Genomic DNA, 23,848 nt, shown 5'->3' on the forward strand with positions numbered 1-23,848 from the left:
GCCAGATCTGGCTAGACCACAAAGCACTATCTGGTCCTGTTCTCCTCTACCAAAAGTGCTCACTGTTCCAGGATCATCTGGAGTGCAAAGATAACCTCCAGCTTCTATTCTCTACTACAAATCGTCTTAAATCCCTCTCCCTCACCTCCAACAACAAGTGCGAGGAGCTCTCTGCCACTACGATTGATACCATCTGTTGAGCTGCCTCTGCCACTACCCTCCCTTCCCATAGCCCACTGAGCCAAACCTCTTCTGATGTCCCCCCCCTGCCCTAGTGATGAACTCAGAACTTTCTCTAGTTTCTCTCCTATTTCCCCTTATGCCTTCTCTGAGCTCATCTTGTCCATGAGACCCACCTGCTCCCTTGACCCTATTCCCACTAAACTGCTGACCACCCAACTTCCTTCTGGGCTCCCATGCTAGCTGATATTGTTAACGGTTCTCTCTCCTCAGGTACTGTCCCCCTCCCTGTCAAATCTGTTGTCATCTCTCCTCTCAAATAAAACAACCCTTGACCCCTCTGTCCTTGAAAATTACTGCCCCACCCAATGATTTCCATAAGCTGCGTGTTGTTCTGCGCAGCTTGTTTCTTTTAATGCGCGGTTCCTTTAAATTTCTGTGTGCGCGCGGCATTTACAATGTGAGCGGCCTGTGATGGACCTTGCAGCTGGCTGCGTACACATGCAATTTAGCGGGAACATTGGCCCCATCTCCAATCCCCCTTTTCCTCTCAAGTCCTTGAATGTGCAGTCTCCTCCCAAATCCATGCACAGCTTTCCATGTCCCTCCAATCAGGTCTCCGCCCCTGCCACAGTACCGAAACGGCTCTTATCTTCCACACTCCAAACACATCAGCTCATACAAAACTCTGCTGCCCGTATCCTAACTCGCACCAAGCCCCGTTCACCCATCACCCCTGTGCTTGGTGACCTACAATTGGTTCCTGGTTGAGCAACGTCTCGATTTTAAAATTCTCCTCCTTGCTTTCAAATTCCTCCATGGCCGTGCCCCTCCTTATCTCTGTAACCACCTACAACCCTCCGAAATATGTGCGCTCCTCCAATTCTGGCATCTTGCATGTCCCCAATATTGATCGCTCCCCCATTGGTGTGGCTTCAGTTGCCGAGACCTTAAGCTCTGGAATTCCTTCCCTAAACCGCTTTGCCTCTCGAGCTCTCTTTCCTCCTTTAAGGCACACCTTAAAACTGACCTCATCGGCCCTAATATATCGTTATGTGGCTTGGTGTCAAATTTTGTTTGATAACGCTCCTGTGACACGCCTTGGAATGTTTTACTAAGTTAAAGGCGCTATATAAATGCAATTTGTTGTTGAAATTAATTTGTGTAATACGAGCTCCATTCGAGTGGGCATAGGTCTGCAGTACAAGATTACCCATAATTTGGCACAAGTTTGCAATCTGAGGTACAAGGATCACTGCAGCTGGAGAAAAATAAGATTGCTGACATCAAATTGCTTTTGAGGTTGGGATTAAGGTATGTTGGAGTAGGGATGTATGCCCTGTGCTTGATCCAACTTGTGTGAACAAAAGTGAAAATTAAATTCTCCGTTACTGACATCTTCACCTGAATTAGCAAAGATTTCCAATTGATATAAAAATATGACCTTTTAGATGATATTTAAGGTTGCTGATGCTCAATCTGAATATAGTGTATCTCCAAGTGTATAAACTATTCCCCTTTCGACCATTGGAGAAAAGGACATACTCATCAAAATCTGCCTGCATTATTACTTTTTCCCTCATTATGTTTGATATTCTCAAAAAGCAACTTTACCCATTCATGCTGTAGTTTTCAAAACTGAAAGATGCTTTTTTTTTCCTGAAGCTATTCTGGTCAATTAAGGTTTTTAAATTTAAAGAAAAGACTGGTAGAAGTGAATGTTTGGAGCCTTTGTCTGAAGAATCCTGCAGTTTGGAGTTGATCTAAGATTTGTACAGTGGAACCCACATAATTGCAACCACTTGAGACAACCTTGCAAAATGTGATTTAAAATGAGGATTTCTATAAAGTGAGAAGCAACAAAATTCAAGGCTAGTCTGGTGTGCAACAACCTTTATTTGCCAAAATTTTGTACATCTTGCAACATGCGAACATAAGAATTAGGAGCAGGAGTAGGCCCCTCAAGCCTGCTCCGCCATTCAATAAGATCATGGCTGATCTTAACGTTGAATACAGTGTAACATCTTAAAAATTGCAACATCTTAAAAGTGAATGCAGCATAACATTAAAAAAATTTAAGAAAAATGCACAAGTCTGATTTTTTTTTTAATGCTGTAAAGAATTATTTTTTTTATTTTGAAGATCCGAAGTCATCAACCAGCAGACTTTCCTTTCCAGTACATAAAATTCATCATTTTTCATTTATCTATTGACTGGATGAATCGATGCAGGATGCACAATGCAGAATCTACCTCTAAATATGGAATTTTTAAGCTCTGGCACACCTTCATTTACATCTTCTGTGCAGCCTCGGTTTGCGAGTCTTTAAGGGAAGAAACAATTCTGCATCAGTCATCTTTCCATGCGGAGTTCTTTGGCAAGCTCAATAGCTTTAGCTCTCAACAGGCAACTGACCAGTGGGATTTTTTGAACTCTCTTGTGATTAAACCACCTAAGCAGTGCTTTATCAATGTCGGATGTTTTACTAAAATGCTCCAATTTCCTATCCCGGTTCTCAAGTTTTTTCCCCCCAGTCCTTTAAGACATTTGCTTTTCATTTCAGAATTCCAGAAACCTGAGATTCAGAAATGCTATGCTTCTGTGTGGCTAGCTTTTGAATCTTCAATTACTTCAAACTGTGCAACAGTGTTGTGACGCTTTTGAATCATTTGGAAATTCGATTTCCATTCCTCCCTCACCTACACAACACAAACAAACAGGTGAAAACCAGGTCTAACCGGTTCTTTGGTATGTTGGCCACTGAACACAATCCGATTGAGAGGTAAAATCCTCTGGTTCAACTGTGACAAGATTCCTGTGCACTACACTTGCACGTAAGCGGGAATTGACATTGGCCCAGAAATTCGGGTTGGAGGCTTCCCGCGGGTGCAAGCCCCCGACGTGCACTTACCTACCACGCTGGCTGTTGAGCTGTGGGCCCACGTGGGATTCCGATCCTGGGCCTCCTCCAACTGCCGGCGCGCAGTGCTTGCGTATCCCAGGGGCGCAGTTAGTTCGATGCATTCCCTGGGATCACATGGGCCATGGAGAGCCAATGGTAGCAGGGAATGTTTCATAAGTTTAACAGGAACCTATAAATACTATAAGCCCCAAAACATCACAATCTTCAAATACATTTTTAAAAAATCACATTTTTAAAATAAACTATAAATTACATGAAATAACTATTTTAAACAATTTAAATTTTTGAAAAATTTAATTACATTTTCTAAGGGCTAAAAATAAACTTGCATTTCTTTAAAGTATTTAAAAATAATAAACCTGAGGAAAAAATGTTTTAATTTCAATTAATTCACCACTTAACCTTGTAAAAAGCAGGCCTTGCGACTGCTTTTTAACATGTCTAACTTCTGGAGACTTGCCCTCCTGGGAAAACCTGCAAAAAAAACGTAAGTTCGATGCGCACGCGCAGCCTCTCCCGTGCACGCGTTCGACCTCTGAACCCCTTCTTTCGGGGAACAGAAATGCTGGTTTCCTGCGCATGCGCAGTGCATGCATGAAACCGGCACTTCCATTGGGCTTAGGAGTGAGTACCCCATGCGTACTCACCCGTGGAGACCTGAATTTCTGGGCCAATAACTGAAATTGAAATAAAACTTGTCACAACTGGGTGTATGGGGGAAAATATGGGACTTCAGAAATGGTTGTGTTAAAATGGGAATTGCAAATAAACATGATCGACTAATTCAATCCGGGCAAACGCAGATTGTTTTCTGTTGACTCAAGTTAAGTGGGAATGAGTAGAAATTTATTTCAGTTGTCTATTTAATTTGTGGTGATCGAAGTTCCCCTTTAGATTTTACTTCTTTATTTAAAAAGTGTGCTTCCGAATACAGCTTTTTGATGCATGCAAACGTACTGATTTTCCTACTGATCTGTTGGGAATGTAACTGAAGTTGAAAGATCTAAGGTGTGTTAATTTACTAAGCACAGCATGCCTAGTGCTGTTGGAGCAACAATCAACATAATAAATAAAAAATAGAATGCTGCATTATATTGCTAAATCACAGGAAGTTGTGGTGAAATGTCAGACTACATCTTGGGTCTTGTATCCAGTTTATGTCCCAAAACGTAAACTGTTGAGGCGGTACGGAGAAGCGGTACAACTAGCCACAAGGTTGATCTTCAGTGTCAGATGAATGATTTATGAGGTAAGAGTGGAGAAATTTTGGCTGTTCATCTTGAAGGAAAGTTATTGAGGGAAGGTAGGAACTTAGTAACAGGAGTAGGCCATTCAGCCCTTTGAGCCTGTTCCCCATTCAATTATATCATGGCTGATCTGTATCTTACAGGTAAATGGAGTTAAGATATAAAACAGGACGCAGAATGAGCTTTGTGAGCGCTGCTTCTAGGTATGTCATTAAAGTAGGGTGAGGGGTAGAAGTTTGAATTGCAGTGTAAATGTAGGATGGATTTCAGTAACCACTTCATGTTGAAAGTGATTAACATGGAATTAATAGGATAATAGAAACAAAAATGTTGTAATTTCAAAGACAGCACAGCTGAGTTTTTTTGAGATTGATGAGCCAGATGGGCTGAATGCTGTCTTTATCGATATTTATCTTGTGAATTCACCATTAATGTGCATAGTTCACTCACTGACTTGTAGGAGACAATTGTAAATTTTACATTAGTATTTAATTGTAAAAATGTAGTGGCTAAAACAGTGACAGTGAAATGTAATTGAAGTTATCTTTTTCTCATGGCCCACCTTATTGAAATGACTACAAATATATAGATTTTCATTATTTTCTGGATAACTTCCTACTTTCAACAAACAAAAACAATCCCTCTGAAGGATTCGCTGACCAGTGAATATGGAGAATCCAAGTCACTTACAATGGCACTTACCAATTCCCTTTGGCCCTCCATTCACTACGATATTTTTGCAGATAACGATCTGCTCAACAACACCCTCGTCTCCACCTTTGATGCCCTTGTCCCCATTAAAACCATTACTCTCTCTTACCCCGGTACGGCCCTCATCTCCGCTCCCTTCAGTCCAAGGGACGAGACGTGAACGTTTATGACGGACAACTGGTTTAGCCATTCATCGCCAGATCTGGCTGGACCACATGAAGCACTATCAGGTTCTGCTCTCCTCTGCCAAAACTGCTCACTGTTCCAGGATCATCCTGGAATGCAAAGATAACCCCCAGCTTCTCGTCACTACAAACCGTCTTAAAACCCCTCTCCCCTGTGTCTCCCCTCTCCTCCAACAACATATGCGAGGAGCTCTTGAACTTCTTTGCCACTAAGATTGAGATCATCTCAGCTGCCTCTGCTGCTTCCCCCCTTCCTCTAGTCCAGCAAGTCAAACTCCATCGAAAGTTACCCCCTGTCCTAGCCCTGAATTCTCTTCTATTACCTCTCATGCCCTCTCCAAGCTCATCTTGTCCATGAGACCCATCCCTGTTCCCACCAAACTGCTGACCAACCAAGTTCCTTTCCTAGCCACCATGCTAGCTGATATCTCCTCAGATACTGTCCCCCTCCACTTCAAATTTGCTGTTATGACCACCTCCCCCAACAAACCAACCCTTGGACCCCTCTGTCTTTGCAAACTACCGCCCCATCTCCAACTTCCCTTTCCCCTCAAGTCTTTGAACATGTCACCTCCCAAATCCGTGCCAATCTTGGCCACAGCTCCATATTTGAACCACTCCAATCAGGCTTCTGCTCCTGCCACAACACTGAAACGGCCTTTATCAAAGTCACAAATGACATCCTATGTGACTGTGACAAAAGTAAACTATCCCCCCTTGTCCTTTTTGACCTGTCTGCAGCCTTTGACACGGTTGACCACACCATTCTCCTCCATTGTCGTTCCTGTGTCGTCCAGCTGGGTGCGATTGCCCTCGCTAGGTTCCATTCTTCTCTATCCAGAGAATCACATGCAGTGCCTTCTATTCCCGCACCTGCACTCTTATTTCTGGAGTCCCCCGAGGATCTGTACTGGGGTGGGGGGGGGGGCGGCCTCCTATTTCTCATCTACACGCTGTCCCTCGACGACATCTCCTGAAAACACATCAGGTTTCACATGTATGCTGATGACACCCAGCTCTACCTCACCACCACCTCTCTTGACCCCTCCATTGTCTCAGATTTGTCAAACTGCTTGTCCGACATCCAGTCCTGGATAAGCAGAAATTTCCTCCAGTTAAATACTGGCAAGACCGAAGCCATTGTCTTCAGTCCCGCCGCAAACTCTGTTCCCTAGCCACTGACTCCATCCCTCTCCCTGGTCATTGTCTGAAGCTGAACCAGACCGTTCGCAACCTTAGCATCCTGTTTGACCCCGAGATGAGCTTCTGACCACATCCGCTCCATGATCAAGACCACCTACTTTAACCTCCGTAACATCGTCTGTCTCTCCGTCTCTGCATCAGCTCGTCTGCTGAAACTCCCATCCGTGCCTTTGTTACCTCTAGACTTGACTCTTCCAATTCTCTCTCGTTGGTCTCCCATCTTCCATAAACTTGAACTCATCTAAAACTCTCTGCCCGTATCCTAACTCGCACCAAGTCCTGCTCACCCATTATTGCTGTACTCACTGATATACACTGGCTCCCAGTATGGCAATGCCTTGATTTTAAAATTCTCACCCTTGTTTTCAAATCCCTCCGTGGCTTCACCCTTCCCTATCTCTTGAACTTTTTCCAGCCCTACAACCCTCTGAGATCTCTCTGCGCCTCCAATTTTGGCCTCTTGCATATCCCTGATTATAATTGCTCCACCATTGGTGGCTGTGCCTTCAGCTGCCTGGACCTTGGGCTCTGGATTCCCTCCCTAAACCTCTCCGCCTCTCTCTGCCCTTTTTAAGACGCTCCTTAAAACCTACCTCTTCGACCTAGCTTTTGGTCACCTGTCCTAATATCTCCTTTTGTGGCATGGCATCAAATTTTGTTTGGTAACGCTCCTATGAAGTGCCTTGGGACGTTGTACTGTTGAACGTGCTATATAAATGCAAGTTGTTGTTGAAAGTCTGTGATTCAGTGTTGCACTATGGTTGGGTTACAATGGGGACATGTGTTCTGTTTTCCAGAGAACTCTTTAATTTAGGAATTTAGATCATTTTAACTAATAAAACAATGTCGGCATGCAGTTTTGAAATATTCATTCTTCAGTTTTGTTCACTTCTATTTATTTGTCAGTGCATAGGTACAGCGATCTAAAATTAACACAAGGTGTGGTGAAGTTGTTAACTTGCGGTGTCAAAGATGGAGGACATACCATGCTGAAACACAATGACTTTCAATTGAGCTCTGACTTGGGGGGGAGAAAAGCTTCCCTTTTCACTTTAAAAACTGCTTTCTTTATATAGGAAGTTATTGGAAATAAATAATACAAAAGGCCATCAAAGTTAGCATAAGGTGATAAGTGAACGTCTAGGCAGCACTGCCATTAACTTTATGGCTGGTAATGATCAGCATTAATTTAGTTTATTCAAAAAGCACAGGGCATTTTCACAAAGCTGCTCCAGTTAATTGTACTGCTGCCTGCAAACTCAATTTTTTTTTATCACAACTTGAAATTGTTTCCTCTTCTATCTTTCTCTCTGGGTTACTGCAAATTAAAAAAATTTCCCTAACAAAATGGAATTCTGATAAAGGAGTACACCGTGGCAGTGAAGTCGAGGTTTTCTGCCTGGCATAGCCTACTGTTTACACATGGAAAAATGACACTGGAATTTTTCAGAGAGGATTTAAGAGAATATAACTACAATTTGAATGAGTCTTGTACATTCCAACACACATTTAAGCCATTAACAGTTCCAATTCAAGAAAACTACTGATAGATGTGTGATGCTCGTTCCCAGAAATAAAGGGAATATGTTTTACATGACTGCCTGTTAATGGTTAGAATTTGCTGTGGTAAATCACGGTGATAACAAGGGAGACTCTATCCTCCTTCCCCCATTAATCCCCATGACTCATTCTGTGATCAGAACCCTTCTGGACTGTTGTCGCAAATTGCATATGAGATTGTAATTATTTTTGTCAAATGCTCAAGATACGAACATTAGGATATAATGTAAAACTATTTATATTTGCCATAAGGATATTTTTGTGCTTTGTTAGTCAGCTTGACCCATAAAAATACTTTGATTGCAAAACTGCGCAGGTGTCGGAATGTATAGCCTGATTTTAAATTTCTGTGGACGTGCAAGTTTCTCCCCACTTGTGTGACGTGTTGGATGGTAGAAAATGTAGGTCAATAAGCACAGATGATCCGTCGAGACCCATTCTGAGTGTTTTATATTTTAAACAGTGCATATCAAAAAAATTGTCAGTTTCTTTGTAGTGGATGACTTTTGACATTGTTATCGAACTTTTCTAATTGCCCACTTTTTTGTTCCCCAAAATAACTCTCTCTCAATATTGCTGGTGAGATGAGGGGTGTGAAGCAATGCATTTTGGAAGTAAGAATAGGGAATGGAAATGCACCTTAAATGGTCAGGCTTTAACTGGAGCAGATTGATGTGCAGATATACCAGTCATCAAAGTTGGCAGTACAAGTTGATAGTCATAACGGCTAACTATCCTTGTTTTGTATCTAGAATAGAGTAAAAAATCAGAGGTAATGCAGAACTTATCCACTACATTAGGCTGTAGTTGGAATATTGTTTACATTTTGCACACCCCATTAAAGAAATGATATGAAAGCAATAGAAAATGTGCAGCATCGATTTGAATAGGATGTTACCAGGGATGAAAACAAACTTGAAAATGAAAGCTTTTTCATTGGAGTGGGGAAGATTGGAGTGGGGAAGATTAAGAGGTGACCTGATTGAGGTCTTCAAGATTATGAAGGGTCATGAGTGATTGATTGATTGTTTACATTGTTTGGTGAGATGGCAGCAAGAAGGCACACATTTAAGAAAGTCACAAAAAATGACACAGATTATTAAAACATTCTTCCCACAGATGATGGTAAGAATGTGGAATTTTCTGTCGTAAACCTTTGGTGAAGCCAAGTTCATAAATTCTTTTAGAAAGGAATTGATTATTTGAAAAAGAGGAATATTCACTATGGGGGGAGGGAGAAATGGAGTGGGATAAAACGAGATCACTCGTGATTAGCTATGGTATAGACTACACAAGTCAAATAGCCTGCTTCAACATCCTATGCTGTGCTTTATCAATATTGTATTTTAAAGCTGGTTGGTTAGAATTAACACTTCACTGTTGAGGCACGGAAGCACACTTCTGTTTGTATAGTGCAACATATAGTTAATGATTTTGCGTCTTGCACACAGCTGCAGTGAGTGGGAAAACTGCATCACATTTCAAAATGTCACCTGCAAATGTGATATGCACTTTGCAAAAGCATCACTCATACAAAATACCTTGTCAAGCATGCACCTGATTCATTCAATTAACAGCAATCCACTCTTAATTGTTAGTTATTTCAAATTATCTTGTGATTTAAAATGCGTTAAAAGTAAATTCCCACTTTGCTGCATTGGTTTAATTGAAAATAATTGAAAATTTTAGTGAAAAAATGAGTTAAATTATCAGTAGATTGTCTATATTAAGCTAACCACAGATTTTCTAAAATACAAATGAATAGAAAATCTACCAATCATGAACAAACCAGTTAAGAAAACCAACCAAATGGCTCACATGAAGCTGAATTTTTAACAATTTCCTGGGGCAGCTGATCTGTCTCAGCCAGCCAACCAGATATACACCTTAAAAGTACAATTTATAACTTGAACATGAACCAAGTGTCTCTGGCTAGTCGTCTCCTTGGATGGTTAAGAAATCTATAATCCAGATCTAATTCTGCTAGAATTGGCAAACTATTCCCTGATTGTGTGAACAAAGCTTGCTTAGTCTGAAACAGGACGAGGCAAACCTTTAAAGGTGGTCTTGTCGATCTGCGGTGTTGCACTCACTTATTTATTTCTGATAGCTTGTGTTTCTGCTTCTGCTGTCTCTCCCCCCTGCTGCTTCTCTTCCTTTAGCTTGTTTTTTTCTTGTCACTTTCTCTTTTCCTTCTCTCTCTTTTGATTGAGAGGTAGTGGATGTTGTGGTAGGGAAAGGCCATTCGTGCTTGCAAGCTGCATTTGGCGGGGCGTGGGTCCAGAATTTGGAGAAAATATGGCACTCAGCGGCTCCTTTCCCATCTGCATCCCCAAGGACGTGCTTGCCTCCCTTTGGGTCCCCCACTCATCACTTTCCCATTTCCGAACACATCACTGTGCTGACCACCTCCCTTTTGAACTCTCTGGTATCCTTCCTTCCCTCTTGCTCTGCTGTTGTACATTTCACCCATAACTCTCTCCATTATTCTCCCCCTGCCACCCTGAAAAGCTATCTTCTCTCTCTATCATTTTTTAGTCATCCTTTGCTGGTTTAAAAAAATTTCCCAATCCTCTGACCTTCCACTATTCTTCGCAACATTGTATGCTTTTGTTTTCAATTTGATACCACCTTTACTTCCTTAGTTAGTCACGGTTCATCCTTCTGTTGGAGTCTTTCTTTCTTACTGGAATATATCTTTGCTGAGAGTTATGAAATATCTCCTTAAATGTTTGCCACTGCTTTTCTACAGCCTTACCCTGTAATGGCCCAGAAATTCGGGTCGGGGGCTTCCCGCGGGTGTAAGACCCCGACTTGCACTTACCTTGCGCGCCGGCCGTTGTGCTGTGAGCCCCGTGGAATTCTGATCCTGGGCCTGCTCCAACTGCCAGCATGCAGTGCTTGCGTATCCCAGGGGCGCGGTTAGTTCAATGCGTCTCCTGGGATCACGGCCATGGAGAGCCAATGGTAGCAGGGAATGCTTCATTCATAAGTTTGACAGGAAGTACTGTCAAACTTATAAATACTATAAGCCCCAAAACATCACTAAATCTTCAAATAAATTTAAAAAAATCACTTTTTAAATAAACTACAAATTACATGAAATAACTATTTTAAACAATAATTTAAATTTTTGAAAAAAATAATTTTATTTTCTAACAGGGCTAAAAAATAAACTTCCCTTTCTTTAAAGTATTTAAAAATAATAAACCTGTGGGGAAAAATGTTTTAATTTTAATTGATTCACCACTTACCTTGTAAAAAGCAGGCCTTGTGATTGCTTTTTATATGTGTAACTTCTGGAGACTTTTTTTGCAGGTTTTCCCGGGAGGGTAAGTTCGATGCGCACGCGCAGCCTCTCCTGCGCACGCGTTCGATCTCTGAACCCCTTCGTTCAGGGGAACGGAAGTGCCGGTTTCCCGCACATGCGCAGTGCATGCAGGAAACCGGCACTTCCATTGGGCCTACGGGCGAGTACCCCGTGCGTACTCACCCGTGGAGACCCGAATTTCTGGGCCATTATATTTTCCCAGTCCACTTTAACCAAGTCTGCCTTTGTACTTTTGTAATTACCTTTATTTAAGTTCAGGACACTAGTTTGAGACCTAGCTTTCTCACCTTCAAAACTGAATTTGAAATTCTACCATGCTATGATCACTCTTCCCAAGAGGATACTTCACTTCAAGATCATTAATTAATCCAGCCTCCTTACACATTACCAGATCTAAAATAGTCTTCTCCCTGGTTGGTTCCACAATGTATTGTTCCAAGAAACCATCCTGTATACACTCAAGAACTCTTCCTCAAGTCTACCTTTGCCAATTTGCTTTGTCCAATCAATATGAAGATTAACATCTCCCATGATTATAGCCGTACCTTTCTTACAAGCCTCTATTATTTCTTGATTTATACTCTGTCCTACAGTGTGGCTACTGTTTGGGGGCCTGTAGACCACCCCCACCAGTGACTTCTTGCCCTTATTATGTCTTATCTCCACCCAAACTGACTATGTCTTGATCTTCTAAGCCAATATAATTTCTCATTACTGCACTGATCTCATCCCTTATTAACAGAACTACACCACCTCCTTTTCCTTTCTGCCTATCGTTACGAAATGGCAAATACCCTTGAATATTCAGTTCCCAGCTTTGGTCACCTTGCAACCACATCTCTGTAATGGCTATCAGATCATACCCATTTATTTCTACTTGTGCTGTCAACTCATCTGTCTTGTTACGAATGCTGTGTGCGTTCAGATATAGAGCTTTTAATGTTTTTTTACCGACTCTGACCCCTCTTTCTGGTGCACTCTTGTGTGTGTATATGCTCTGTCCCTTCCTGTCACACTCTGGTTATCATTACCCCTATCGCTACCCTGCAGTTTTGCATTCTCATTTTTCTTTGACTTTTTAAATTTCTGCTCAACGTATTCTCTCTTTTCCCCCCCCCCCCGCCACTATTTAGTTTAAAGCCCTATCTACAACCCTAGTTATCTAGTTATTCGATTCACTGGTCCCAACCTGGTTCAAATTAAGCCCATCCCGATGGAACAGCTCCTTCTTATCCCAGTACTGGTGCCAGTGCCCCAGGACTCTCAACCCATTTCTCCCACACCAATCTTTGAGCCACTCATTCATCTCTCTGATCTTATTTACCCTATGCCAATTTGCACGTGGCTCAGATAGTAATCCAGAGATTATGACCTCTGTGGTTCTGCTTTTTAATTTAGCCCCTAGCTGCTCATACTCCTTCAGCAGAACCTCTTTCTTTATCCTACCTATGTCATTGGTACCTACATGGACCACAACAACTGGATCCTTCCCCTCCCACTCCAAGTTCCTCTCCAACCCAGAGGACATGTCCTTCACCCAGGCAACACAGCCTTCGGGACTCACGCTCTTGGCTGCAAAGAACAGTGTCTATCCTCATAACTATACTGTCCCCGACCACTACCACATTTATTTTTCTCCCCCCAATTGAATGGCTCCCTGTGGTTAGTTTGCTCATCCTCCCTGCAGTCCCTGCTCTCGCCTACACAGAGAGTAAGAACCTCGTACCTGTTGGACAAGAGCAAGGGCTGAGGCTCTTCCACCACTACCTCCTGGGTCCCCATACCTGCTTCGCTCGTAGTCACACCCATCTGTCCCTGACTGCAGACCAAATTTGAATTAATTAATCTAAGGGGTGCGACTGCCTCCTGGAACACAGCGTCCAGGTAACTCTCCCCCTCCCTGATGTGTCTCTGTTTGAAGCACGGATTTTAGCTCATCAACACGGAGCCGAAGTTCCTCGAGCAACCAACACTTACTGCAAATGTGGTTGCCTTGGACCTCCATGGTGTCCACCGGCTCCCACATGTGGCAGCAGTAACACATCGCCTGCCCTGCCATCTCTAATGTATTTAATTAATTAAGTGTTTAAGTTTTGAATGTTTAGTTTTTAATCCCGGCTCTTAATTTAAACCAATGCCCAAGAAAAGAGAGAAATACTGACCAACCAATCACTTCCCTGCTTTCCTGTGACATCACTCCTTGTTTTTTGTTCTTTAGCTGCTTTCCTGTAATGTCCCACTTTGATAGTTTTTCTTTCTCAGGTCCGCTGCCTCCGCTCTCGGGCCTTCCTCTGCCGCGCTCTTTATTTGCTCCGCCTCCGCTCTCGCTCCCGCTCAGGTCCGCTGCCTCTGCTCTCGGGCCTTCCTCTGCTGCGCTCTTTATTTGCTCCGCCTCCACTCTCGTGAAGAGGATATGGGATTAGAAGCTTTGTTCAGGATTAAATAGGATGCTGAGGTTGGGGAAAGTCTGGTTCAGTCTAGAATGGACCAGGGAAGGGAATAGAATGCTCCACACCCCTTTCCCTCTTTCTCCTCCCCTTCCCACGGTTTTTAATACTGATTAATTTAGATTTGTAATTGAAGTCACTAACTTTTCAACCAACAGTGCACATCCCATATGAGAAATTAACTCTCTAATTGCACTACTGATATGATCTAAAGGCAATCATTGTTTTTTTTTAATACAGAAGAGTTGAGGAAGTTCAGCTGGTCTGGAATCCCAAGACAGGTCCGACCAATTACATGGAAACTTCTATCAGTAAGTGTATTTTCCCCTTCATATCCAAGAAGTTGAAATACAGTGGAAGTAAGCATGTTCAAGGGAAATTAATTGTTTATGCTGCTTTTTAATTGTGAATCAATTTTCCCCCTATTGATACTTTAGCTAAGGTTCGAAACAAGATTTTTTTTTTTTTTGAAGAATTGTCACTGCTTAGATCTGTAGCTCAAAACTGTCGATTAAATTCTCCTTTGGTTCTAAAAGTCAAATGTATGATGAGATTGGACAGTCTCAACCTATCAGGCATAGCTGTTCACCTCTGTGGGGAGGGGGTTATGGGGAGGTGACGCACTTAAGAACATAATTAAGAGCAGGAGTAGACCATATGGCCCTTTGAGCCTGCTCTGCCATTCACGAAGATCATGGCTGATCTTCGACTTGGACTCCACTTTCCCGCCCGATCACCATATCCCTTGATTCCCCTCCAGTCCAAAAATCTATCTTAGTCTTGAATATATTCAACGACTCAACATCCACAGCCCTTTGCGATAGAGAATTCCAAAGATTCACAAATGCTTTGAGTAAAGAAATTCCTCATCTCAGTGTTAAATGGCTGGCCCCTTATCCTGAGACTATGGCCCCAAGTTCTAGAGTCTCCAGCCAAGGGAAACAACCTCTCCACATCTACCCTGTCAATCCCCCTTAGAATCTTATGTTTCAATGAGATCACCTTTTTTCTTCTAAACTCCAGAGTATAGGCCCATTCTACTGGATCTCTCCTCAGGATAGCGCTCTCATCCCAGGAATCAATCTAGTGAACCTTCGTTGCGCCTCCTCTAAGACATGTATGTCCTTTCTCGGATAAGGATAAGTGTCAGCTGTGGCTCAGTTGGTAGTCCCACTCCAGGGACTTGAGCACATAAAGCTAGGCTGACACTCCAGTGAAGTGCTGCACTATCCGAGGTGCCATCTTTTGGTTGAGACGTTAAACCGAGGCCCTGTCTGCTTTCTCAGATGGATGTAAAAGATCCCATGGCACTATTTCGAAGAAGAGTAGGGGAGTTATCCCCGGTGTCCTGGCCAAATTTATCCCTCAACCAACATAACAAAAACATTATCTGGTCATTATCACATTGCTGTTTGTGGGAGCTTGCTGTGCGCAAATTGGCTGCCGCGTTTCCCACATTACAACAGTGACTACACTTCCAGAAGTACTTCATTGGCTGTAAAGCGCTTTGAGACGTCAGGTGGTCGTGAAAGGCGCTATATAAATGTAAGTCTTTCTTAAGGAGACCAAAACTGTTCACAGTACTCGGTGTGGTCTAACCAAAGCCCTGTACAATTGTAGTAAGACTTCTTGTACTCCATCCTCTTTGCAATAAAGGCCAACGTGCCATTTACCTTCTGAATTGCTTGCTGTACCTGCATGCTAACTTTGTGTTTCCTGTGTGAGGACACCAAAATCTCTCTGAACTCCAACATTTAATAGCTTCCCACCTCTTTTTCTATTCTTCCTACCAAAGTGAATAACCTCACATTTTCTCAAATTATACTTCATCTGCCACCTTATTGTCCACTCACTTTTAAATTTCCCATGTATGTTGAGCAATCCTTATTTGGGCGTCACCAGTGTGTCACACTGACCCCTGCAGCTGTACACTTCTGCCACTAGATGGCCTTCATTAAGTTGAAGAAGCTGCTGATTGTTATCGCTATGCCGACAGCACGATTCAGATGGTCTGGCAGATCCAGGTCACTGGCAACATTCTTAACTTCCTTCCTGATTAACAATAAATTTGTTAATCATCATTTACACACAATTTAGTTTTCTTTCAGCTTCTCATGTTTAAGCTAGTAATTCATGACTTTTGAGCCTTTTTCTCTCGAGATTGATTCTGAAGGCTGTTTCAGCCATTTCTTATCCCACCTGCACCGTTACACTTCCAATCCTAGATAGAGCTTCATAAGCACTGGAAGCTGCTGACTTACAGCAGCACTAACGTACTGAGAAATGCACTGGCTTTCAGTGGCCAGTGCTGCAGTAGGTCCTCTATTCCATTCGAAGAATATAAATGTCAGTAATTTTTTCAGCAAGATGTCTGTTCTAAATCCCTGTGTTTATATGAAGGAACTTTTTGTTTCTGTTCAAATTGATACTTCCATAATGTCACTTCAGTTGAACATTCTTACTTGGGAGAATTTTTGTGCAGTCAGAGATTTAAATACACCTGTAGGTATCTTATTAATTGGTGAAATAGACGTGGAGAACTGCATTATATTATCAAGCACAGGGATATAAACCAGGCAGAAGTTAGTAGAAATTCAATGCAAATTATGTTTGTATTGTGAAATCATTTGTAATAAGTTGAAATACCAGTGTATAATTGCCTAGAGTTTAAAAGGCTTTCTTGGACTTAAGTGAGGATTGTTAGTAAATTGATTAGGCTGCAAGTTATGGGAAGAAATTAGTATTAAAAAACTAAAGCATTGCAACATTAAGTAAAATTTAAGGCAAACCACCTCCATCCTTTTGGAACACTCTGACTAAGTTAATTAAAATAGGTTGAAGTGAACTTTAAGTCGATTGAAATGCCATGGATTTGCCCCAATTATATAAGCTTTCTCATTTGATCAAGTAGGAATTCTTTCCAACCCTATGGCAGGAAGTAAGTTTCATGTTTTAGGAGTCTGATCCTGTTTACCCTACTGACATGTTCAGTTTTTTACCTTCTGGTCTTTTTATCCACTTGATTATTGTGCCTTTCCAAAATGGGGAAGGAGAATAACATGCAAGTGTGTATTTATTTTTGTTTTATTTTGCCATATCCAGTCTGTATGTATTGTTATCTGGGTTTTTATTTAATTTTCAAGTGAAGTTGAAAACCTGAAATTTAAATGCTGTTTGGCGGCAGGGTCAGCGTGTGGGTGTGTGTGTGGGGGGTCTGTATAGTTTGAAGCCTGCTGGGAATCTGTTCCATGGAGTCCTCTAGATTTGTTAAATTTGCTAGTTAAGTTTTTAACCTTTTATTTGAAGCAGTTATGTTGTCAAACCCAGATGCACCCTGCTGAAGGGAGTCATTAGAACTAGACTCAAAAGCTCTCTTCAAGCATCAGAGTAGAAAGAGACCTGAATATTATTTGAGGTGGACTGCAGTCCTTGAAATAACACTAGGACTTCTGTAAGAGTTCACAGGGGTACTGCATCAGGGACCCAGGAGAATTCCAGAGCTGCTCCAGCATTTATCTCTAATGTGTGATCCAGTTTTTTTGGCTGTCCTCAAGTGCAGTCATGAAAGATGTCGCTGCAGATCAATTGATCAAGGGCTCGGAGCACATTCTTGGAGTAAGTTTCCGTTCTGCTGTTGACTGATGTTTGGACCCTCGGCATCAGCACCAATAATGTGACACAACTTAATTCATGGCTAATATTTTGACTTTGCATGCAGTGCTCGCTGTGAATGGACATGAGCACATTGATACCAAGTTGCTGCACAAACATATTCTGTCAACTGGTTTGGATTAGTGATGGTCCAGGTTTGGTGTATTTTGGGATAACAATAAACTCTGAGTGGGCTGAGTTTGATTCTCAACACAGCCAAAATACTGAATGATACAAAAGAGAAAATGCTGGAAACACAGGTCAGTCAGTATCTGTGGAGAGAAACAGACAAGTTAATATTTCAGATGTAATCCTTCATTAGAACTGAAAACATGAAAAATAAACATGCATTTAAATCTCATGGAGGCTGCTTCACCTGCTGAGTGTTTTGCAGCATTTCTGCTTTTATTTCAGATTTCCAGCATCCACAGTATTTTGCTTTTATTTTCAATAGGATCAGAACTGAGGATGGGGGAGAAAAGAAACGCCATTTATTCTTCGCCTCCCCTCTGTGTTCTGATGTTATTTAAATGCTTTTTTTTCAGTTCTGATGAAGGGTTACACCTAAAGCGTTAATTTGTTCTCTCCAAAGATACTTACCTGTGCACTCCAGCATTTTCTGTTTCCATTTCAGATTTCCAGCACTTGCAGCTTGTTGGTTTTTATAAATACTGGATAACTTTCTCTTGTGCTTTCGTCCTCTCACTTTCCTACCCACCCTCATAATCTTCTGGCCTTCCCCATCCCTCAGCAACATACTGGCTTTTCTGGTCCTCTTTGACTTTAATGATTGAGATAAGTTTGCATGCACGGATGGAAAGGAGTAATTGCACTCGGCTTGGCTTGTCTATCTAGATTTAGTTGCCGAGCCTGGCTTGATGGTACCAGCTTTGTGCTGATACCAAGTACTAATTAAATTACACTGCATCTGAGTGAAAACATTTTTTTAAACAAATACTTATTAGGGACAAATTTTTAAATCATATGTGAACTATCTAGGTATACATGCATTTTTCCCCTGTAGTTTTCCCTTTAACAGCTATATTTTAAGTGTTCTGATGAACGAGGAGCAAGTTTTATTTTTATTTTTTTATTGCAGTCTTTCAATTTCTGAATAGATTTTAGAACTGTGTAGTCTTCGTGTTCAGTTTTTATAATGTGATGAACAATTGCAGATACAAAATTACCCTAAATGTCATTAAAAGGCACCTTCAGGATGTGAATGCTAAAACATCTCTCATCTGAAGAGCATACTAGATGAATGTTCCATATGCACTGCCTTTCAAAGTTTCCTGCCTGCTTCGTTTGAATGATGAATTCCACTAATACATCATGATGTATTACAGTTTACGTAGGTGCAGCTGTGAATTTCTATGCAGCAATTAAGAAGCACCTTGTGACTAGGTGTTCGGGAGCAGTGATAAAGGAAGACAGGCGGGTCTCTGGTGTCATCTGTCAGAGTTGGAATCGGCCTTCATCAAAGGAAGACAGCGCGCTGATAAATAATCATGTCCGATCCTAATTGGTAAAAAGACTGGGAGAGTTTTTAATTTTTTTTGCAAGCTGTCACTTGAACAAGGCAATCTAGAAGCTAAATTAAAAGTTTGATATGGTACTATCACCTTCATTTATTATCTAATGTGTAGTTGTCGGCTGTATTTAACATTTTGAGACTTGATTCCCTTTGATGGAAATTAGAATATTTATTCATAAAATTTTCAAAATTGAAACATTTAATTACAAGTAATTACTTCAGGGTAACTGATAGGCACACTAATTGTATACTTAATACTAGTAATATTTCTTTTGAAGTACACATACACTCTTTGCTGCAGTCTGGATACTTGGATGTCATGTCATCTTCTCCTCACACTTTCCAAAAAAAAATTTTAGATCCTTATTCTGAAACTGCCCCAGTCCTGATGCTCATCATTCAGTGCTATAATGAGCACTCAAACAATTTAATATGTTAAAGCACCAATTGAGCTCCTCTAATGGTAGATGCATTGCATTTTGTGGTATTGAGCCTTCCCATTCAGTAATGTTCCAGTTTTGATCCCTGGTTTGTGTAGTGCTGATTGATTCCTGGCAAATGGTTGTGGGGATGTAAAAGTTAACTTTACTGTTGCTGGACCAGGAAGGAGAAAATAAATCAGGCATCCTTGTGGTTATCTGAGGATCCCTGTTGGAAATTATAATTGTGTGGGTATCAGACGTGGACAGAATTGCATTTGGCTGTAGTGCCTTGTATGTTTGAATAGCTTGCTGCCAATGTTCCTTCAAATTTTTTTTGGTGCCGCGCGGCCCCATTAAGGGGCTGCATGGGCCATTCAAAATACCGCGCATGCGTGGTTTTTACATGGAAAAACCGGCTGCGCTGCGTCCCTGGAGCGCTGCGTGGCCCACAGCTTAAAGGGCACATTACTCGCTGCCTATGTTGACACACAAAGCATGACCACCGTTGTGTTGCTGGAGAACATGAGTGATTGCCATCAGGAGAGAGGACTGTAGTGTATGTACCTTTTTTTAAGAGCGAACTACTTTTACAGCTCCTGTATACTGTAGTACCGGCAGTGACCACACCTGCGTATAAGCCTTGAGCATGCCCCTGTACTGTCAGTCTTGAGACTACCCTACTCCAATAAACACCTGTTGATTGTTAAGTTACAGCCTCCGTGTAGTTATTGGCAAACATCATACTTTAAGAATCACGGATTCAACAGTGGCGACGAGGTCGATTCGAATCTGCCTGCAACTCTGCATTTCCCTTCAAGGATTCGCTCCGGGAGGGCGGTGGAAGAAAGTCGAGGCCAGAAGCACGGGCGTCGACCACGAGCAACCGCCCAGTCATCCGGCAGAGAGTGAACATCACAGGGGAGGCTGTTGAGAGCCGGGCTTGGTTCCCCAGCCACGACGATCCAGCAACAGACTGGCAACAGGTACAGCGCAAACCCTTCCCGGACAGCGGCGGCTGGAGCCGACCGACGGCATAGAAAAAGCCGAGCAGCGTCGACTGGGTAAGAGAGAGGGTGAAGCGCACAGGGCACGGCCGGGGGTTGAAAACTGAGCGGCGTCGAGGAAAAACCAAGAGAGAGAGGGTAAAGCAGCAGCCGGGTTCAGGACCGAGCGACGGCAACGGGAAGGCACACAGGAGAACGCGCAGAGCACAGCCAGGGCTCAAGGGCTGAACCGCGTCCACAGGGAGAGCGCGGGAGACGCCATTTTTAGAAGCCGCAGCGGAGAAGAAGGGCGAGCGCGGGAAGAAAGGAAAGCGCGGGAGACGCCATTTTGTGCCAGCGGAGAAGGGAGAGCACGGGAGACGCCATTTTAGACAGTTAAATCACACCCAGGGATGCCGAAGAGTGGCAGTATCTCTACGTTCGACAATGAAGTTGAAGATTGGGCGACATATATGGAACGCATTGAGGTGTACTGCAGGGCGAATGAAGTGCCAGATGCTAGGAAAGCACTGGTTTTGTTAAATTCCATGGGTGCAAAAACTTATGGCTTACTGCGAAACCTTAATAACCCCAGAGAAGCCCGTGGATAAGAATTTCGAAAGCATAGTAGGGATCCTACAGGACCACTTAAACCCCACACCGCTGCTGATAGCAGAAAGATTTAAGTTCCACAAAAGGAACCAGCATAAAGACGAAAGTAATGCTGAGTACTTAACGGAACTGCGCAAGCTATCGAAACACTGCCAGTTTGGAGTGGGACTAGCAGATACGTTAAGGGACAAGTTTGTGTGTGGGCTTCAAAGTGAAGGAACCCAGAAACGGCTTCTATCAGAAAAGGATCTTACGCTGGACAAGGCTTTCAGCATGGCAGTATCACACGAAGCAGCAGCACGGGGCGCGGCAGAGATACAACGGAGACCGCAAGAATATGGCACCAATGAAATGTCATATGGAGCAGGGAAGTGTTATCGCTGCGGCAGAACAACACCTGACCAGAAGGATTGTTGGTTCAAGGACCAAGTGTGCAGACAGTGTGGAAAAGCAGGACACATAGCAAGAGTCTGCAGGTCAGGGAAGAAAACCAGCAGCAAGAAATCTCCACAGGAGAAGTACAAAAAGGTACATAAGGTGATGGACAGTAGTTCAGACGAACAGAAAAGTGATACAGACTCCGGAAGCAAGGAGCTGGGTTGTCTGAAACTACATAAGGTAATCAAAATGGAGGATCACCAGACTATCTGGGTCACACTCAAGATAGACGGAGTCCAAGTGAAAATGGAATTGGACACTGGATCAGCCCTAACAGTCATAAACCAAAGGGACTACAAGCGGCTATTTTCACATATACCCTTGAAAGCTACAGAGATTGTCTTGAAGACGTACACGGGGCAAAAAGTCTACCCCAAAGGAAAAATAAGGGTGAAAGTGATATACAAAGGCCAGGAAATACCTAAAATGGACCTATATGTTTTGCCAGATGGAGGACCACCACTACTAGGACGTGAATGGATCCGGAAGATACAGTTAGATTGGCATTCCATACAGGCACTGAAGGTTGAGGGCAAAAAGGATGACGACGTCCCACCTGGACGACTGTCAAAAATGCTAACTGACGCACAAGAAGTGTTCCAGGAGGGACTTGGAACACTAAAAGGCATAACAGCAACGATTAAAATAGAGGAAAATGCAAGCCCAAAGTTTTTTAAGGCCAGACCGGTGCCTTATGCGATCCGACCAGCCGTCGAAGCAGAGCTGGAAGGGTCGGAACGTTCAGGAGTACTGTCCAAAGTAGACTGGAGCGAGTGGGCTACATCCATCATTCCTGTAATAAAGAGGTCGTTGAGTAATACGCCTGGGGAACCAAAGAAGGTCCGCATCTGTGGGGATTTTAAGGTGACAGTGAACCCAGTCCTTCACAGGGCACAATATCCGCTTCCACGGATTGAGGATATTTTCGCCTCGCTATCTGGAGGTAAACGCTTCACCAAAATTGATCTGGCCCAGGCGTACTTGCAAATGGAGGTAGAAGAAGCCTCAACAATACCTCACGATCAACACTCATAATGGTCTCTACCAATACAACCGGCTGGTGTTCGGGGTAGCATCGGCTCCGGCTATTTGGCAAAGGGCAATGGACCAAGTCCTGCAAGGGATTCCAGGGACCCAGTGTTATTTGGACGACATCCTGGTCATGGGCGAAAATGACACTGACCACCTCGCCAACCTGGAGAAGGTGCTCACTAGATTAAAGGAATATGGGCTACAAGCTAATCGCCACAAGTGCGAGTTTTTCCAGAAGCAGATCTCGTATTGTGGCCACGTTATTGATGAAGAGGGGTTACATAAGTCCCCTGAAAAGATTGAGGCAGTAGTCAAGGCTCTAGCACCGGAAAATGTGTCACAACTGAGGTCGTTGCTTGGGCTGGTGAACTACTACCATAAGTTCTTAGCAAATTTGTCTACAGTATTACACCCACTGAACACCCTACTGCAGACGGGGGTACCATGGAAGTGGAATGACGAATGTAAACGAGCTTTCCAGAAGTGCAAAGAATTGATGACATCAAAAGAGGTGTTGGCTCATTTCAACCCAGCACTACCAGTTCGGTTGGCATGTGATGCATCACCCTATGGTATTGGAGCGGTGCTGTCGCACAAATTCCCAGACGGGTTGGAGAGGCCGGTAGCCTTTGCGTCTCGGTCACTAACCTCAGCCGAGCGCAACTACGCCCAGATCGACGGGGAGGCCCTCAGCCTAGTATGGGGAGTAAAAAAATTCAACCACTATTGCATGGGCAGAAGTTCACCTTGCTGACTGACCACCAACCACTTGTCTCCATCTTTAATCCAAAGAAGGGCGTTCCGGTGATGACGGCACAACGGTTACAAAGATGGTCCCTTTTTCTAGGGGCGAACCAATATGAAATAGAATATAAAGGCACGAAACAGCATGGAAACGCTGATGGGCTATCACGCTTGCCACTGCCTACTGTGGAGGAAGCACCAGCAGTGGACCCTATCGAGATATTTTATTCGTCAATAATTGAACGATTGCCAGTAACTAACGCGGATATAGAGAAGGAGACCCGCAATGATCCGACACTGTCTCGGGTATATGATTTGACGGTGAGGGGATGGCCAATACATGGCGACTCACTGTTGCCAGCATTCTCATCCAGAGGAGAACAGCTGTCGGTATGCCAGGGGACAGTGATGTGTGGATCCCGAGTGGTAATTCCACCCAAGTTAAGGGAGCGAGTGCTCAATGAGCTTCACGAAGGTCATCTGGGGGGGGTGAAAATGAAAAGCCTTGCTAGGGCTTGTGTGGTGGCCGGGGATTGATCAACAAATCGAGAACCTAACCAAGAGCTGCTCAGGATGCCAGAAGGTCCAAAATGCACCACCACATGCCCCTCTACACCCATGGGAGTAGCCCTCCTCTCCATGGCA

At 43.1% G+C, this 23,848-nt stretch overlaps 1 protein-coding gene across 7 annotated transcripts in view; it reads left to right on the plus strand.

Annotated features, from left to right (window-relative positions):
• The window catches only part of tbc1d22a (TBC1 domain family, member 22a), a 554,059-nt gene that overhangs the window by 82,396 nt on the left and 447,815 nt on the right, over positions 1–23,848 (plus strand). For all 7 annotated transcript variants that reach the window (XM_086010299.1, XM_086010294.1, XM_086010298.1 and 4 more), the window contains one exon: positions 14,028–14,098. In XM_086010299.1, the coding sequence (XP_085866425.1) occupies positions 14,028–14,098 (71 nt within the window). The remainder of the gene's footprint in view (positions 1–14,027; positions 14,099–23,848) is intronic.

The sequence above is a fragment of the Somniosus microcephalus genome, chromosome 17 (assembly GCF_052327205.1).
Source record: "Somniosus microcephalus isolate GS21.2 chromosome 17, FLI_Smic_1.0, whole genome shotgun sequence".
Classification (NCBI taxonomy): domain Eukaryota; kingdom Metazoa; phylum Chordata; class Chondrichthyes; order Squaliformes; family Somniosidae; genus Somniosus; species Somniosus microcephalus.